This window comes from Epinephelus lanceolatus, chromosome 7 (assembly GCF_041903045.1).
Source record: "Epinephelus lanceolatus isolate andai-2023 chromosome 7, ASM4190304v1, whole genome shotgun sequence".
In the NCBI taxonomy this organism is placed as follows: Eukaryota; Metazoa; Chordata; class Actinopteri; order Perciformes; family Serranidae; genus Epinephelus; species Epinephelus lanceolatus.
Window position 1 is genome coordinate 35,266,927 of NC_135740.1, and position 18,765 is coordinate 35,285,691.

General features: G+C 41.4%; 1 protein-coding gene across 1 annotated transcript; it reads right to left on the reverse strand.

The window, feature by feature from the left end:
* Positions 1-3,262: 3,262 nt before the first annotated feature.
* On the reverse strand, positions 3,263-12,890 carry spon2b (spondin 2b, extracellular matrix protein). Its single transcript, XM_033633608.2, has 6 exons — positions 12,738-12,890; positions 11,177-11,446; positions 10,566-10,789; positions 8,122-8,313; positions 7,626-7,812; positions 3,263-4,318 (listed from the first exon to the last, which is right to left on the reverse strand). Exons 2-6 carry the CDS (start codon positions 11,409-11,411, stop codon positions 4,140-4,142), a joined length of 1,017 nt encoding a protein of 338 aa, XP_033489499.1. The 5' UTR covers positions 11,412-11,446; positions 12,738-12,890; the 3' UTR covers positions 3,263-4,139.
* Positions 12,891-18,765: the final 5,875 nt, after the last annotated feature.

An 18,765-nucleotide genomic window follows, 5' to 3' on the forward strand; every position in this document is an offset into this window, starting at 1 on the left:
TGTGACATCATAATGTTCTGCAAAAACACTTTTCTGGACATCATTCAACAACTCCGGAACAGAAGGGGAGACATTTGGTTGGGACCTGTATTGGTAACACTTACCTTGAAACTGTGATGACTGTATTGATCTTCTGTGCTGGCGTGTTGAAGATGTGTGTGGCGCATCCATGTGTTAGCGTTTGTAGCTTCTTTGCAGCAACATCCATATTGGAAGCATTGTTTACTGTGATTGCTACATATGAGTCTGGACTGACATGGATGTAAACTATAACTTGACTAGTTGGTGGAGGAGTATAGCTGTGAGAACGTAATTCCAGTTCAGTCAGGAACACTTTAGTCAAAGAAAACTTCATTTCCATTTGCAGTATTTATTTGGAGGTATGGCTTTGTTCTGGGGCCTCTCGGGCCTTAGTGACAGTGATGGCCTCGGCAGTGATGTGATTGGATCCAAATCTGTGTACTTCCATACTTCCTCTACCAACAGCTGATTAGCTTTGCCTTACACCCACCTACACCGGAATTGCTGTTCCCCGAATTGTTGTCCGTAGTACAACAGAAAAGGAAGTGTTCAGTGTATCGCAAGAAGAGATTAAAGTGGATATGATTTCATTTGATTCAGCTATATTGCAGAGCTGCAACGTCTCTGTTACATGTAACACACATGCCGCGCCTATGGCAGTGCTGTCATGTGGTCTGGATATCCTTGCCCATTTCTATTACAAAACAAAAGACAAATGTTCCCAGACTCCCATTCCGAAGTAAGGGAGGCTGGTCACACGAGACTACTCGGGCCTATGCAGAAAGCCTCTCTCCTGCGCCTATGTGGAAAGCATAAGGGCAGAGAGCAAACGTCTCTGCCCTTCCACGTGCAAACGAGGAAGGCCTGAGGCAGAAAGAGCAAACCTCCCTGCCCTTCCACGTGCAAGCAAGGAAAGCTTGAAGCAGAGAGAGCAAACCTCTCTGAGACAGAGAGAGCAAACCTCCCTGCCCTTCCACGTACAAACGAGGAAAGGCAGAGGCAGAGAAAGTAAACCCGCCTGCCCTTCCATGCACCTACATGGAAAGCCTAAGGCAGGGAAAGCAGCAGCGAAGACCCTCCAGGAACAGAACAGAGTAGCATCAATGACAAACAGAAATGACACTGATAAGTAAGACACAGCATGAAAAGGAGAAGCTGGGGTGGAGTCAGGTTGCAGAGCGGCTTGCAGAGAAAGCAGCAACAGTAGGCAGGCCAGAGCAGTTTAAATAGGGCGCCCTGAGTGAGATTCACCAATTGGTTGCTTAGAAAGGAATCATGTGATCTATCAGCTGACTCCCTTCCATCAATCAGCTGCTCCATCAGTTGATTGGGCTGTTTGAGATCAGCTGATGTAGCTGGGATGTGAGCTGAGCTTGACATCATGTCCTGCTTGAACTAATGTTATGCTCAATTTTGATGCTGCAGTAGACTTATTTTCACTGTGGGGCCCAGTGTCTACTCTCCATTTACCACACTGAATCTAAAGTGATAGATGCAGAACTGTGCTCTGAGGGACAGATCACTAGCTATCAACAAGATGCAAGAAGAACATATCGACAAAAGTGTTTATCCGCTTTGGTTGTCCCTCCTGGGTGAGAATATGTACGAGCACACCAGACTGTAGTTTAATGATTGATGGTTAATCTTGATAAATTAGATAAATGCACTTCTCATCTGGTTTGCTGACTTATTTCTTATTTCTTTATAGTAAAATACGGTGTTCACCTTTTAACCTCTTAGGCAGTAATGATTACCAGTGTCACTGTGTCTGTTACTACAGTATGAAAGAGTTCAAACATTTTTGGAAATTGAGTGGAAATTGTACTCCAGACCATTACATACAATAGCTGCCATGTGCTAACCTTAGATGAGGTCACTTATAAAGTAACCCCCCCTGCCTCCACACACAGAATCAAGCCTTCTCATGTTCAGCATCTGCAAAAGTTGTTATTCCTCAAGTAAGCAAAGAATCAGATTTCCTTCTCCTCCCACATGTCAGTAGTTTTACAGAAAGTGTGAATACTAAATCAATACGTTTGATACAGCTGGCTTAAGAATGGTAGATTCAGTCTTAAACTACAGTGGATTTATATCGTGTCTCTCTGTAGTTTATTTGAAACATTTTGTGCTATCATTGAAGAGTCTGCAATTCACTGTGAACCAAATAGTGCTTCTTACCACTGAGTCAATTCATACAATATTTCCTTCTGCCATTTTCAAAACATTTTAAATTGTGTTTTCCTGTGACAAGAGTTTTGATCTTGTTGTTTGTGTATTTTAAACATTTCTGAGTAGCAGAAAATATGCTCCTTTTCACTTTTTCATGTATCCTGAGCATACCAAAACAAAATCCTAGAAACCTAGTTGGCATAGCAGTAAAATCCCTGGTCATGCATACATAGCTTAATGTACTCTTCATCATTTAGCACTGTATACTTGGCGTGTACTTCACACTTACCTCTGTCTGAGTTAGCGGATGAAACTACTAAGGAAAGCCAGAAACTGGATCTGCTCCTGTTTCTCTGTCACAGTAATTTTCCAGGGAGCTCCCTCATTCACCAGATGTTCAGTTCTTATTGCTGTTCAATCTGTCATCCGCAGTATGCTTTCTATGTTGCTTGGTGGAAAGGGAGGGGGGGGGGCTCTCAGGTAATTTTATCTGTTTTACATATTTACGCCAATATCGTTCACTGTTTTGTTTTTTTTTTTCGTTCTGTTTCAAATTGTGTTGTCATCATCCTTCCAAGAAAAAGAAGTCACTTTATGTGTAACTGGTGTCTGTTCTGCCTATTAAATGGTATCCCTGCTTTATAGTGGGATGCGCTGCACTGGACATCACAGCGTGAAGTGCGCTCTGCGAACTTCTAGGCCTTGTGAACTAAATCAACATTTGGTGAACTGTTTTAAATAGTTGGTGAGCACATTCATCAGTTTTATCACCGACACTTCATCAGCGTGAATCTTAGCCAACACTGGGGCTTGAACTCAGGTCATCCAGTTCAAATAAACAGTTCTCTCTACACTCAATTTGATCCTCAAGCCCTGGCCTCAGTAATACGACTTCGGGAGCCCAGATGTGTGGTTCAGATTTGAAGGTGAAATTGCACTTAGCACAGGCACTGAAGACAGATTTGAATCGGTATCATGGAAAACAATTTAACTCACAATTGTTGATGTAGTACCTTCCTTCAGTCTTTTTTTTTTTTTTTAATAAACACTTATCAATAAGGTCACAAGATCATAAGATGTATTTACACTTTATTGACCATACAGAAAACATACATTTTTGTACATTTTTAGCATTTTTTACAAAAAAAAAACCTGAACTAATATCTCAATAACATAAAGGCATACAACTTATTACTTTCAGATTTGATATACTGTACACTACAGGTTAAAATCCTGTCAATAAATATATTCTTTGTCTTTAGGAGGGCAAACACAATGTGTACACATTATGTCTTAAATGCAGGGAGGACCTTTTATTCATTTCTATGTCTGACTTGCTTTTTTGCATGTACTACTTAACTTCTGCCGATGGAACAATTGAGGCATCATGTTTTCCCCTGTGCTACAGCTTACATTATTTTGATCTTCTGTTAAGTATTTTTTGGATGTAGGGACTTCAGATCTTCAGTATCATTTATTTGGATTTCTTTGTAACTCTGCTTGACGAAAGCTGCGAGGAGTTTTAATCCACTGTGAGCAAACAAATGTTTATATTTCAGTTTTATTTCAGTTAAAGGCTGTGTTTAGAACGGCATTGTTCTGTTCCCCAGACAATTTTGATAATCTGCCAAAACTGAGTCGGTGTCTAATAGCAGTTTGCCAAACTACACCTCACTCGTGCTGTCAGATTTATCAGTGTGACTTGAGGATGAGATTTGCTCTGCAGTTAAACACTCAGATAATCAAACAGTACATCAGTCATCTCCTCGGACTGCGTAGTCAGGGAGGAAATAAGGGAGTCATCATATTTATGCCTCATGTGAATACACCGCAGACCTCTTGTTGTTGTTGTTTCTCCGCCTTCGTCCTTTCCTCCCTTTCCTGGACTTCCTCTCTTTCTTCTCCCTCCTCTCCTTGCGCTCTTTCTTCTCCCTCCTCTCCTGGCCTAGTCATAAACAGTTGTCGGGGAAGCACTTCCTCTCTTCCTCCAGCAGGGGGCAGGCTAATCCATTGTTGGCTGAGTGCATTATGATGTAGCGTGTGCGGTGCTGCACGCCTGAGTCTCCGCATTTGCCTTTGCACAAGCCCCAAGGAGACCACACTGACACCTCACAGTCCAGAGGGGTATCTGCAGTGAGAGGAGAGGATTATAATCACATTGACATTAAGGGTTAGTTTGTAAATTTGCACAGTTGATGCTTGTCTGTTTGTAATTGGCAAATGGTTATAATTTGTGAGTTTCCTTTTATAGGTTTGAATGGAAAGGGGAGGGATAAGTCATAATAGGAGACATGACTGCTCTTTAACCCTTTTAAAACTGTAAAAAAAAAAAAAAAAGTGAATAAAATAATGAATAGGAACTAGAAGCAATGGTGGCATGCTGTGTGTGCAGCTCTTTATGAACCCATAGCTTCTCGTTATAAATTCTTGGCAGTGGTCGCGCTGCTGGAGTATAATTATAACTGAATTTTTTTAACCTTCATTTATTGAGTGAGTTTGTGCTGACTGTGCTTGCTTTACATCAGTTTAGCCTCACAGTAAACAGTGCTACCACCTAATGAGTCAGCTGCAGCAGAAAGAGATTTAGAGCCTTGCTAAAAGGCACCTCAGCTGTACAGTAATACAGGGAAAGGGAGCTCATCTGTCATCTCATCTTATTTATTGCTTGCTTTCATTCTCCTTGGCTTTTCTGGATAAATAGTTTTATTGGATGTTATATCATCCCAGAAATAATAGCGATTAATGATACTGTCATTTTGAGAGCATTTTATGCCATTCATAGAACGATAATACCATAATAATGCAAGTACACCCTTGCAAAGAGAGGATGAACTTAACCAATTTAACCAGAAATGACTAGCTATATATCTCTCAGCTGTCTCTCAGCGCAGGGGCTGCATCCAAGTCTTAATGGTCGTGAAAACACTGCTGTTTATTCCAGCATCATGTTGGCGACATTCTGATGTAAACAAATTCGTAGTGTCATTCGATATACAGACATGACCTTGATCATTTTTGCTGACTTCAATAAGTCAATAATGTAATTACAGTGACAGGCCTATCCCTGTCTTCAACATGGTGAACTTGTCGGGCTACCTCAGCCAACCTTGCGTGCAGCTGATTCGTATCACAGACTTAGTTGTCGGTTAAAGAGTAAAGCAGAAGGATGGGAGGCAGCACGGAAGCTACATGGATCGACGGTCGGATGGAGGGATGGAACAAGAAAGTCATATCTGCCTTCACCTTGTGTGTCCATTAAGGACAGAGGGAAGGATGAGGTGGTACAGTGCTGTAAGAGGCAAATGTGATTTATCGTTTTTGTATTTCACATACAATCCAGAGCAGGTGATTTCTAATCTGTAATGACGGTTGTGTCTCCAGGCATTAAAAAGATGGAGGGAGGTAAGGATGAACAGCCAGGGGTAGGATGGAGCACTGGGATCAAGGCAGGAAACCCCAACAGATTCTTGGCCCCTCTCTGTTGTTTGTTATTGTGTAGTCAGGGGAACGGACTTGTAAACTGTGATGCTGAGTCAAACATTTACAGTCACCCTGAACACTGAATCTGACGACTGCGCTGTCAGCTCTATTGCCAGGCTGACACACTATCTGTTTCTTTATTCCTGCCCTCAAAACCCTTCCCTGGTCAAGTCATCTGTTAAGACTTTCTGTGGTAAATTGTGTTTTTATAAAAGGTTATTTTCCCCCTCCTTGGAGAGCATCAGTCACACAGGCAGGTTGTTTGAGTACTGCACTGTTGGCTTTACTTCTAGTTTGACACACTCTTCATCTATATTTTTCCAAGCTGCCTTCCTATTCTTACTTGCAGTTGGGCCTTTTTGTTTTTCTTTTTTACTGTTACCACTAATCTCTACAACAGGGAGTCCTAAATTTTAACAGTCTGGGAACCAGCATAAGTAAATCCAGCTTCACCCTATGGATCTAGGACTTCTTAAAATATACGTGTCTGCATCCTATTTTGGGTCACGACCCAAAATAGGATGCAGACAGTACAGTTTCTATGTACAGTTTTCTTAAAATGCTGTTTAACTTTCTCAGTTTCTCGCCTTTAGAGTTTTCCACTGGATGCCAGATGTGCCCCTGGCATTTTCTGATTCCCTGCATTCACTTGGCTTCTCTTGTTTCAGTTTGAAAGTAATTGAGCTTGTGTGTGGCCTGTAATGGTTCCCAAATGCTTTCATTTGAGTCAGCAGAAGTCTTGAGACCCAAGCTCCTAGCATTGTGTGAAATCCTTCATCAGGTCTGGCACAATTTAGAGCCTGTACGCTTTATTTTCTTTTAAATGTATATATTGTTTGATCAGTGGGATTGCAATGGAGAGAGGCAGATAAGGACAGGAATGGTGATGCAATCCCGTTGATTATATAACCTTGTTGATTATATTGTGCTGGCTATGTATATATGCAAGTATTAGATAATCTGATTTTATCTCAAACCTGTAAAATAGTCATATTTTGCTATTGGACGTTCTGGCCTGGAACTCATGTGGAAAGCTCAGATCTTTTAAAGTAGAGTTGTATGAAGTGTTTTGTCTGTGTAGTACCGACTTTAAATGGCAGTCTGCACGCCCCCATTATGGAGAAGCAGGCAGGAATACTACCACAGAAGCCAAGCAATGTACACCTACAGATGGGGGCAGCAGCAAAACGCATTTTATCCACCCTAAAAAAAGTGTTACCTAAAGATAATCAATATCACTTTAAGTGTACGCTATACTGAGAATATTTTGACCACTTGACCTCGATGCAGACAGCTCTTTCTGACAGGGGAAGCTGCTAACGGCTTTGTTCCCCATTTATGCTCTCGTCAAAGCCACCAGATCCATTGACAAAAACGGTCATTTTAGCTCGATGAACACCGGAGTTGCTGGTCTACCCCTACCTTGATTAGTTTGTAAGTTTGTGTAATTGTGTGACTTAAGTGAATCCAGACCAACTCTTTTAAACACCAAAGTCACACATCAACGTGAACAAACTAACTGATCGAGGCAGTAGTAGACCAGCAACTCCTGTGTTCTGCAGGCTACAATTGCTTTTTTTGCCAATGGAGTCTGGAGTCTTCCCCATCGGAATTCACTGTATGACAGCAAAGTTAAGTGGCGAAAATAGTCTAGATATAGCATAAACTTAAAATAATATAGATTTTTTTAGGTGACTAAAATAAATCTTGTTGCTGACCTCTCCACAGCCATACATTACTTAGTTTCCATGTACGTCTTCCTGCCTGTTTCTGACCGCCATCTACCGTAGGTAAGATGCTGACAATGAATAAGTATCTTATACAGCCCCACTTCAAAAGATCCGAACCATCCTTTCAAAGGTACCTTGTGTAGTCTTACTCTTCAACATACCAAGATTCAGCTAGTGCAAAATTTGTATTTATGATCTTTGAGTAATTACGATCTTCAGACTTACTTATGAGCGTGTCCTCGATCTCGTTCCCTGTTGGCAGTTGGTTGGATTGGGTGGGTTCGACAGGCAGGCTGATGATCTGATTGGTCTTCTTTACTTTGGTCAGCATTACCTTGGCGATGGGCGGCAAATGCTTCAGGCGGGGGTAGTAAAAGGAGTTAGCGGGGTGGCTAGGTGAGGAAGAAGTGATCTATGGAGGGGAAATGGACAAGGAATAAAAGTTTATAGCAACGTCCCATTGTTAATGCTAAAGGAATACAGGATTTTTGGCAAATAAGATAATCTTGTCTTCAGTATTTAGGGTACTAAGAGCTCATCTAGGAAGGAACAACACAGTTGACAAAATTTCAACAATATGGCGGCTTCTTTACACACAAAACGTGGTATAAAACAATGTGCTGGTCTTATCAAGCAATGTTGGGTTCATGTCCCTGTTTTCACGATCAGTGGTTTTTGGCTTTGGATTGATGGATGCTGCACTTGGCTCAGTCCGACCCACCTGTGTGATTTTATCCTGTGGGATGGTCTCAAAGTTTGGTGAAGAGAAGGTGAACCCGCTGTCAGTTCCTGCGTCATATGGGAAAAGGTCCAGCGACACATTCTCTTTCCAGTGGTCCCCGTCACACAGGTCAATGCTCTCCACACCCACAAACCAATCTGGGCTTGGAACGAGACGCACGATAAACGACAGCTGCAGATAGAGAGAAGGAAGCAGAGCGTGGGGTGGGAGATAGAGCATAGAGAGAGAGAAAGGAGGTGGTCCAGAGTGAGAGTTGGAGATAAGGAGAGAGGCATGGGTGGGAAAGAGAATGGAAAAGGGTTGTTTTAGGACACTATATATCATTTGGTCTCAGTGGTTGTCAGTTGATAACTCTTTAACCTAAGGTCGTGTCAGTTGAGCAGTGGGTTAAAGCCACAAAGATAGAAGTGGGTTATTCTGCTCTGAGTTGAAATTAGGGATGTCAGTGGTTAATATGGCTAATAATTGGTTAGCTGCAGAGAATATGTTTGGTTGATTTGGACACCCTTCAGTTTACTGCAGTGTGCACCACCTGGGTCTGGTGGGAACTAGGTAGCGCCGCCACTCATTTGGCGATCATCCTAGTAATGCCGTCCTATCAGCGTTATTGTGGAAACATTGTGCCCACCTTCCTGTCTCCCCCCAGGTTACTCCGGTGAGTAAGCAACCCAGTTTTGAGCTGCAAAACCCCATTGTTAACTCTGTTATCACTGTGACCTCAGTTAGCACCGATAGCAGGGCTAATGCTAGTTGCAAAGGGGTTGTGCGGCTCAAAATAAAGCTGAGGGTAGCGGTCAGAGAAAGTTTGTTGTAATACCGTTAAAGTATAAGACTATGAAAATACCTAATTAGAAAGACTACAAAAATTGCATAAGTGATGTCATAAGATAATGTCACATTTGTGTGTGGAACATAGGTAAGTTGTCTAGCTAGCTGCTATTAGTGACGGATATCTTGTAGAGAGAGATGTAGTTCACTGAGCAGTTTCACACAATGCCAAATTATACTACAATAATCTGTGACTTTTTTGTCTTGCAAAATGATCTTTTAAGTCATATGTGTATGGCTCAATTCAAATGGGATCAAAAAATGATTTGTCTCTCAACATTAACTACCATACATGTGAAAATGAGGTCCAATTGGGGACATCGTAAGGGTAGGGACTTTGCCCCTCTACAGTCTTTTTCTATTCCATTCATTCCTGCTGCTTACATTACCCAAAATCAACAGCTGAAACCTCAGATAAAGATTTATGTGTGTTACGCTAGTAACTGCTAATGTAGCCTGGAGCCGTTAGCCTGAAGCCAAGATGCTACAGAGGTCTGGTAAACTCACTTCTTTCTAACTGCACATGTCCAGATTCTTTTTCATTTTCAAACTTGTAGTCTTCAGCACCATACGTAATCCAATAACTCACCCGCCTACACGTGGTGTTACATAAGTACAAGAGTACAGTTCGTTTTGTATTGGTGAGCATCTTCTGTCTCCAACTGGCCTGTTTTACTTTTCTCTCACCTCCAAACCACACTTTGGACTCCCTCTTTCTGTCTCGTCTTGTGTCCAAGCCTAACATTGTGTTTGGGGAGATGTGTCCTCGAACTTTATGACCTACCCAGAGACTCATCAGATGGAAGTTTAATGACAAACTCCTGCAAGGTTTTACATAATTTGAAGAGGCATAAATTAGGCTTGGTAAATTTTGGAAGCGCTCTTCAGGGTGAAGCATTATGGAAAACAGTCTGGAGCTGGTTTTATTGTGGTGTTAAATGTTTTCCTTGAAAATATTAGGTAATTTTGGTGAGTTTACAACGTGGTCTTAGTTTTATGGTTCTGGTGATTGTTAGTCACATTGTTATGCTGAGATTATGTAACAACCTCAGTGGAAATAACTTAACAACAGAGTTCACAGGGGTAGGCACACTGCTGAGCTATGTAAAACACTGATTTGGGTGTTTAGCAGGAGTGAATGCACCCAAAATGTCCATTATATTGGTTTGTGGAGGTCAAAGTTCTACCAATTTGGAATTCTGCAAAGTGCAATGGATGTTTACAGCAGATAGTTGGGGCATAATTCTTACAAAGACTTTGAATTTCACTTCTAAATAATCTGTTTATAACACAGTCAAACTGGAAATCTGCATAATCTGTGCACTCAGTTGTAGAGCTCTGTGTAGGGGCAGTAAAATATCATTAAACTTGATAAGAATGATGGCTAAAACTACTTACGAAGATAAGATAAAAACTATCCTTGGTCTTGGGAGTGCTATGATTGCCAACATTTTTTAGAAATCCTTAATCTGTCTGACCTAGGCAAGGGAAGCATCTCACCACACTGTTACCCATGTTCACCCATCAGAAAAAAACCTTTAACACACTTAATGTGCTGACCCAGATTGAGGGGAACCAGGTGTTGAGAGACTTACATAGGAGTGCCTGGCAAAGACCTCGAACTCAGTGTTCGTCTGGCCTGTGCCTCCCATAACAGCAGGAGCGGAGAGGACCCCATAAACGCTCTGGATGCGTTCGCCGGCCGCCTCGACTTCCTTCATGAGCGTCCAGGCCTCGCCTTTCTCCGCAAACTCCCTCACTCCGTTGCTGGCAAACTCATTACGCTGCCACATGTGGTAGTCAGAGCTGTGGGTCACCCCTACGAGCAGGGAGTAGAGGAAAAGGAAGTCAGCTGTTGGAACAGGTAATAGCCTGCAGTCATCAGATTAACTGTATTAGTCAGTTTATATATACCGCTCTGCCAAAGGATGTAGAAAGAAGGTTGTCGTTTCTTGTTTGTCGATATTAATCAAGTTGTATAACTTAATATTTTGCAGTATATTAAGTGAAGTATTGAGAGGATCAGTGACATTTAATGGGAAGAAACATCTGTCAGTATATTTTCTTCTTTCAAACAAACTTTGTATTTATAATATATCTCTCTGTATGTAGTTTTGCTACTGTTACTCATGCAATCAGTTTACTTTCCCACATCTGCTGCCAATACTGTGACCACCAGTTGGACACTGGTTTGCTGTGCGCTTACCAATGAGGTTTGACCACTGTGCAGGGGGGCGGTAGACAGGATACTGTTTAGGGAAAGCTGCCTGGGTCCACTTGCCGGAGAACGTTAGCCTGTACTGGGCAGTGTCTGGGGCTGTGCACATGGGGACGTCAGTAGGAACAGGCATGCAATGAACTCCTTGGCCCAGTGTCAGCATCATGACGATAAGGTGGTAGAGTGCCTCACAGATGGAGAGCATTTTCCTTGTGGTGTCCATGATAGTGAGGGCTGATGTGGGGTTGGATGAAGGACCTGAAGGAGGCGAGGGTGGACAAAGACAGGAGAAAAGTCAGTGGTTATATTTCTGTCAAGCTGAGTCATCCAGCTGCAAATGTGCACAAGTGTGATTGCCAGATACTACAAACTTTTTAATGCTCTCTGCTCTGCTGTTGCAACACCACCCTTTTATCAGCTGTTACCACGAAAGTCTTTTTTCTAAGGATTCAACTAATATTGTTTTGCCAAAAAGGATTTCGTCACTCTTTTTGCACACATTTTCTCTGTCCCTGTGCACCTTAAAGGCTTTACAACAGCCTGATTTACAGGTAGTTATCATTTGTCTCACTGATTTTGACAAGACTGACAAGGACAATTGGTGAAAGGGCAAAGCGTCTGGCTGCAGCATCAGCGTCGAGTTTAACAAGTGGGCCATGTGAGTCAGAGGGAAAGATTTCTCACTTAAACCATCTCTGCTGTTTTTCCACTGTTTAGACTTGTAAACCAAATTAAGCTGTGTCGGCTTGGCAGGGGGAGATCTTGCATTACTTTAGATGCTAATGGTGAAAGTTTGGTTTGTGTCGTTGCCATAGTTACAGCCTGGTGAGCTCTGCATTCCTGCCTCAAAGAATACAGATGTGCCAGCTGACTTTTCCGAGCTTTCATCATATCATCCTCAGCAGCTACATGGGACTCATCCTGCAACCTCACTGAACTCTTTCAGTGACTCCTGACTAGTTTGGGTGTTCTCTCTCAAGTCCTTTTCTTTAAACAGTGCATTTTAAAATCTCCTCTGTGAATATGAGTGATTAATGAAGAGTCATTGAGCTAAGTGTTCCCCTGTGTGTCATGCATTCATTTTAAATGAAGCACATCTTTGCTTCTAAGAGGTAAATACATGAACAGCATGCACATGTAGTGATATGCAGTTTTAGTTTATTGCTCAATCAAGCAGACCACTTAATGTATAAATTTTGCTCAGTGCAAGTACTTAAATCTGTAGACTTGCTAGCCGCAAGAAGTTTTGCTCTTAATCTAGTAGTCATTTTAATTTTGGGCATTTCATTCCAACACTGATTGCTCCAAAATGTAACACATTGCATGCATATAAAATCAGTAACATCCACACTTGCTTGTCATTTGTTGGCTTGCTCTGTCTGCATTTGTTTTCACTTAAATAAGATTGCATAAAAATTCCCCAGTTGCAGAAATAATTGCCAGTAATTATACATGCATACTTAGTTTCTCTCTATAGTACAGCTGACATTAACTTAAGGATCTTTGTGCTGTGGCGACAGGATGAGGATGTGGTGCAGAAACTACTCACTGGTGTAGCTCAGGGTTCCAGATGAATGGAGGGCTGCAGCAGATGAGTGGAGAGGAGGGCTGCAGGTGAGGAGAAGAGGAGAGGAGAGCGATGGATGTGGCTGTCGAGAGGAGTGACTGCAAGTCTCCAAGTCCTCTTTCGCCTATTTATGTCTTCCAGGAGGTTCACCCCTCTCCCTCCTCTCCCACTTCCCCCTCCTTCCCCCTCCCGCTCTACTCCCCTCTTCAGCTTCTCTTTCAATACTTTCTATCTGCTTGTCAGTGACTTCCCTGCCCCCCTCATGCCCTTTGACTTTGGCTCTTCCTCCTCCACTCTCCTCCTCCTCCTCTCTCTCCTACTCGTTTTAAGTAGCCTATTAACCGACTAATGTGTTCAGCAGTTCTGTATGCACTGCCAGGGGTCCTGTGCTGCTCTGCGGGTCGAGTGTCACTTCACAGTGTGATGCTGTAGGTCTCTGTATCTACAAATGTGACTAATGAGGCTAATAATGTATTTCTAGAATTCTCTAAATGTCTGCTGGTCAGGTTTTTGAATTGCAGCTGAGCTGCTAAATCCAATGCCAGTACTGCTTTTTAACTCATGTAGGAGGTTATATTGCCTGTGTCACAGTCAATTTGCATAACTCCTTTGATGTGTTTTTCAGAGCCTCATAAAGTCAGGCGAGGCGAAGCGTCATCTAAAAAAATATCGAGGAATAAGAGGCGTTAAGACACAAAGATACAATGTGTTTGATGGCACTTTGCCGGAGTATGGCAAGTTGCTTTTTTTCCAGGTGTGTAGTGAACTTGGATTCTTGTAGTACCCAATAAGTGATTTATTCCACTGACTTGAAAGTTGTGTGCACTTAAGCATTTTCCAAACTGCACCACAGAATTTTAGATTTCCCACCATCCCGTCAATAATTCACTTCATTTAGTCAAGCTCATAAAATTACACAGCTTCACACTGTGATGCAGTTACAGCTCTGATTATATATTATTTTCCTCATTGATTGATGTGCTGGTTATCTTTCTGATTAACCAAAATAACAAAAGATGCCTTTTAAAGTCTCCCAGGGCCTGAAGTAACATCTCAAAATTGCTTATTTTGTCCAACCAATAGTCCAAATCCAAAGATTCTCAACTTACATTACATAAAACGGAGAAAAGCTGCAAAAAACTGGAACAAGCAAATCTAGTTGCCGGTACATGTTCTGTTGATAAATTACTCAACTAATTGCTTTACATCTAAAAGCAGCCGCAGGAACACATTATTTGAAAACCTCCTCTCTAACTACATTAGAAATTCGACACTTGGTTCCCAAATAGTGCTGCACTCATAAACTGAATTGGGAAAATCAGAAGTTGGATAATGAGTTAAGTTGGATATCATGAGAACATGAATGAGATTTTGATCATTTCTTGCATCACAAAGGCTTTGATTCAGCTGCTAACTAAAGTATGACACTGAAGCTTTAGGATGTCAAGGCAGGTGTGTCTCTACAAAAAAGTCCTTACCTTGTACAGCTATAACCACAACAAAATTTAAAGACCTCACTTTTATATAATCAAATTGTAACCACAGTGATGCATAATCAACAGGTTATCATCTTTTGAGTTGTAATTTCCAGCAGTCCTCACAACGTTTCTACAAATAAACACAAGAAGGACTGTAAACAAACATCGCTACATACATAAAGTGTTTGTGGTGGAAAACTCTGGTTCAGACTGGACATGAACAGACGATGCAGTGTCTCTCAGAACATTTTACAGTGTGTGATGTGTGACTACCACACCTACAGGCAGCCATGATAACAGCTGCTGTTTCCTCCCGGATGCTGTGTTCTGTGCCTTTAATCTCTCAGCCAGGTTATATTGGGTTTGTGATGTGTGTCGAGGTCGGGGGTGCGGTGCTTGACTTACTGAACCTGGAGGTGGCAGACAACAGTCCACACACTCACGTGCAAAAACAAATATATGCCAGCATGCTGAATAAGCCCACATCTAATGATTTCCACATGGTCACGTTTCTTACAAACACAAACTAAGACAGACACACACAGACAGACCCGTTGAGCTCAATCAACCCCTCTCAATTTCCAGGGTTGATTCGTCAGACTTCAGAGTCCAGTCTGCTTTCAGTCAGTGGCATTTGAAAAGGGAAAGTTAACTCATCACCGCCCTCATACCTTGCGCACAATGAACAGTGCTGTACTGTATTCGGTTTCATCGAGGGTAGTAGAGCAAAATGAGAGAAGAGGAAGCATGAGCTATGAGTGGGTGGCTTTGCTGCTTTACTGCTGGCTTCATTCATGAGGAGCATTCACAGGTACAACATGTACATGTTGTGTGCCTTAGCACATTGCATTATCACTGAATTCCAACATGCATAATTATATTATCACACCTTTAAAGGCAGCAAGGTGCCATATTCAGTAGAAAATCTACCCTTTATTTTCCTGCAGACATCCACACTGCTGCAGTGTCCTGAATCAAGACCTTGAATTCCAGCCAACTTCTCGTCTGTTGCTCTGTTGACCCCCAACCTTTGACTTGCTGAATTGTCCCATGGGGATCAATTAAGTTATCCTGAGTAGTTGTAATAGTATTAGGTATCTTAATGATGTTTAGATAGGTAGACCTGGCAGTAGACACAACAGTCTCCACTCAAGGTCCAGTTGTATGCTGACGTTTGCAGTGGTTATATTTTAACTTTACATTATTTTGAGCAAATTTAAGGAGTTTTCTGCCACGTTGACTTAAAAGTTGATCTTCACAGTTCAGTCTTGACCTTTTAAACATCGAATGGCAAAAGAATATTCGCTCAACGTCTGCTTACTCACATATACTGGAGCTATTGTCTTTATCACAGAAACTTAACATCTTAAAGCTGGGCGATAAAATCTCAAAACGGGATTGCAATAAAATGTATGTCGATGACGATGATAAACTATAGCAGTTTTTACTCAATCTGGATAGATCTTGATCGATCCATCAGTGTGTCATGCAGCAGAAGTTAACAGACAGCTGCGTGTCATTGTTCACGTCCATTTTTCATGGCAAAGTTTGTGCTGAAGTGAGTGTGCCGAGGTGAGGAGGAATTGAAAGTAGCGTGAACATAACGAGAAGAGGGGAAAATGAGTGGAAGTGAGCAGCAAAGCATCGGTGAAGCTGAAGAAGAGCTCGCGTTATCCTCAAAAACTGACGAAATTGTGGATAAAAAGGCTACACAACGTCAATAATTTGGAAGTGGTTTGGCTACATGAAAGCTGACAATGCACAGACAAAGACGGGAAACAAAACATATCTTTTTCATCACCTGAAAAGGTGGCATCCCAGCGACCACACTGAGAGCATGAAAATCTGGGCCAAAACTGCATTAAGTCCACCAACAAGTGTTCAGCGGCCGAGCACTTCTGCTGCTGTGGGCAGCGCTAGCAGGGCTGCACCAAAACAGCAATCAATAATGTTTTCTCTTGCCGCCGTAACCCCGTATGAGAAGTGAACGAAAAGGAGCAAAGGCATAACAAATGCAGTGTCATACTTTCTAGCAAAAGACATGATGCCCATGAGCACCGTGGAGAAAGAGGGGTTCAAGATATTAAAGTGTGAGACTGCAGGTACAAGCTCCCAGGCAGGAAATATTTTTCTCAAACTGCTCTGCCCCAACTTTACGACAAGTGTCTTGGGAAGCTGGAAAATCATTGGTTTCTTCAGGTGTCAGACATTATCAGGATACTTTTAAAACTCGCAGCATTATCAAATTATACATTGTGATAAATATTGATATTGATCAATGGGGGAAAATTATAGAAATGATATCTTTTGCCATATCGTCCAGCGCTACTTCATCTGCAAGTCCATATTTATTTTATCTAATTTCCCTCACAGTGTAACTTCTTACCATTCTGCAGCCTGAATATAGAAATATTTGATAGCTTACTGCCTGAATATGTGAGAATATTGAATCTATACACTGAAGTCACACTTAAATACAGTTTTCTGCCTTTTTTTTTTTTTTTTTACCTGTCATTGTTTTAGAATTGTTGTTGATCCAGAAACAGATGTGACAGACTCTCTCAAACACATTCACTGATAGCTTGTGTCATTGCATTAATGCCAGGGTTAGGTATCGGTACTCAATACTTTGAAGGTATTGACAGAAAATAACCCAGCACAAAGTAGTATTGAAACAGTCCAACCAGTCAAAACAATAATATTTATACCCAGATCTAAAAAAGTGTTCTTCGATTTAATGCAACGTGTGATTGGACTACTACCGCAGCAGCCCATACAGTCTGTGGTGAAATCGTGCGCAGTGATGTTCGAAAGTTTTGCTACACTACATGCTGATGGCATTTTACACAACTTAATGCTTCCATTCACTTGATGTGTATTGACTGAGATAGAAAAAAAAAGATATAAATTAAGTACTCTATTGGCAATGATAACGATAACGGTAGCAGTGTCATCATTTGTAAACAATACCCTAACTATCGCCTCTTCTGTGTCTGTGCCAATAAACAGGTGAACAAAGGATGGCCTATTTATGCTTTATGTTTTCAGCATATGACTCAAAACGTACGTAACCAAGCAACATGTTTGAACCGGTCTGAGACGGCAGTATGTTTGTGTAGGAAAACGACCAGTCGTATATGCTGTTTAGGAGGAAGCTGTAAAACTCCGGGGAGAGGAGAGTCCAAGAGAATATAGGTCAGGAAACACCAAGAGGGCCTCTGGCCAAAGAGGCGAGCCTGGCACGTGTCTGCTACAGCTGCAGTGGGAGTTGAGGATGTGGGTACATATTGTACTGGGACGGTGGGAGTACTGTGGGTACACTATATGTTTCACAGATAATAATGATGTTGTGTGGACAGATTAAATCTGTAAAGGATGAGATAAAAATAGAATTTACAAAATATCAGTACACACAGCATGATATTTAAACAAACAGAGATACATAGCTATCATGTACAGTAAGACACACAAAAAACAAATTTTAGGCAATGATGCCATGATGCTGTAGTCCATAGCTATAATATTTTTGAACAAATAAATTACACATTTACTTTAATAAACAATAAAGTATAAACAAGACAGTTGATTATAATAAAACAATGATTTTGTGTGTTAGAATTTTAATTCTTAAGACAAAAACAAAAAAACAAGATCCAGGAGGTCTTAAAATGGTGCAGACAACCATGGTAAGAAAAACGAGGCATCGTGTCTTCAACTGAAATAATCTCATATATTTATTATTATTTCATGCACAAGTTATCTAACAGACCAACATGTATCGACTTTAGCTGAAGAACTAGAGTCAATAACACCTTTGAGATTATTTCACCTGATAGAATGGCTTGTTTTTCTCCCATTAGAGCTAAACAGTGCTTCCTTCTTCCATTATAACCTGTAATTTTGAAGATTTGTATTATATCAAATCCCATTCTTCATGCTTTTTGTCACAAGATTACTGTGGAGTCTACAAAACAAGACGTGATCATTGTCAGCTAATTTACATTTTTGCTACAGTGGGAATAAGAAGGAACACATTGAGCTGTTAGATGAGGAGCTGCAAGTTACAGCCTCCCACTTCTGCTGCATTTCTGACACAGTCGCAAAGTAGCTGCTAAAGGCACGTTTGTTGCTCCCAGTTGTCTAAACAGGTGTCATTTCCAACACTAATGTGGGATCTGTGTTAGTAAACCCCACTTGCTCTCACCACAGTCAGATCAGTGAGAACTGAAATCCTATTATAACTTAAACTAAATTATATTTCTGCTTCATTCATCTCTGATGTAAACAAATCTGTCTGGATGTTGTCAGTTTATTGAAAGCTCTGTGAGTTTGGGGAGCAGCTTCCAGTCCTGTGTTTTCAACTTTGGTGATGAGTTGAGATTTAGTTTACATTTGGGTCACAGATTGTGCCTTCATCAGTTACATGTTAAGGAAGGTCTGATCATTGTTAGCGAGCTGATTTGGTGAAACATTGTGAAGTGTCCTGAGTAACCTCCATTTCCTGCGGTTTGTTGTATGCTGTCACTGGAACG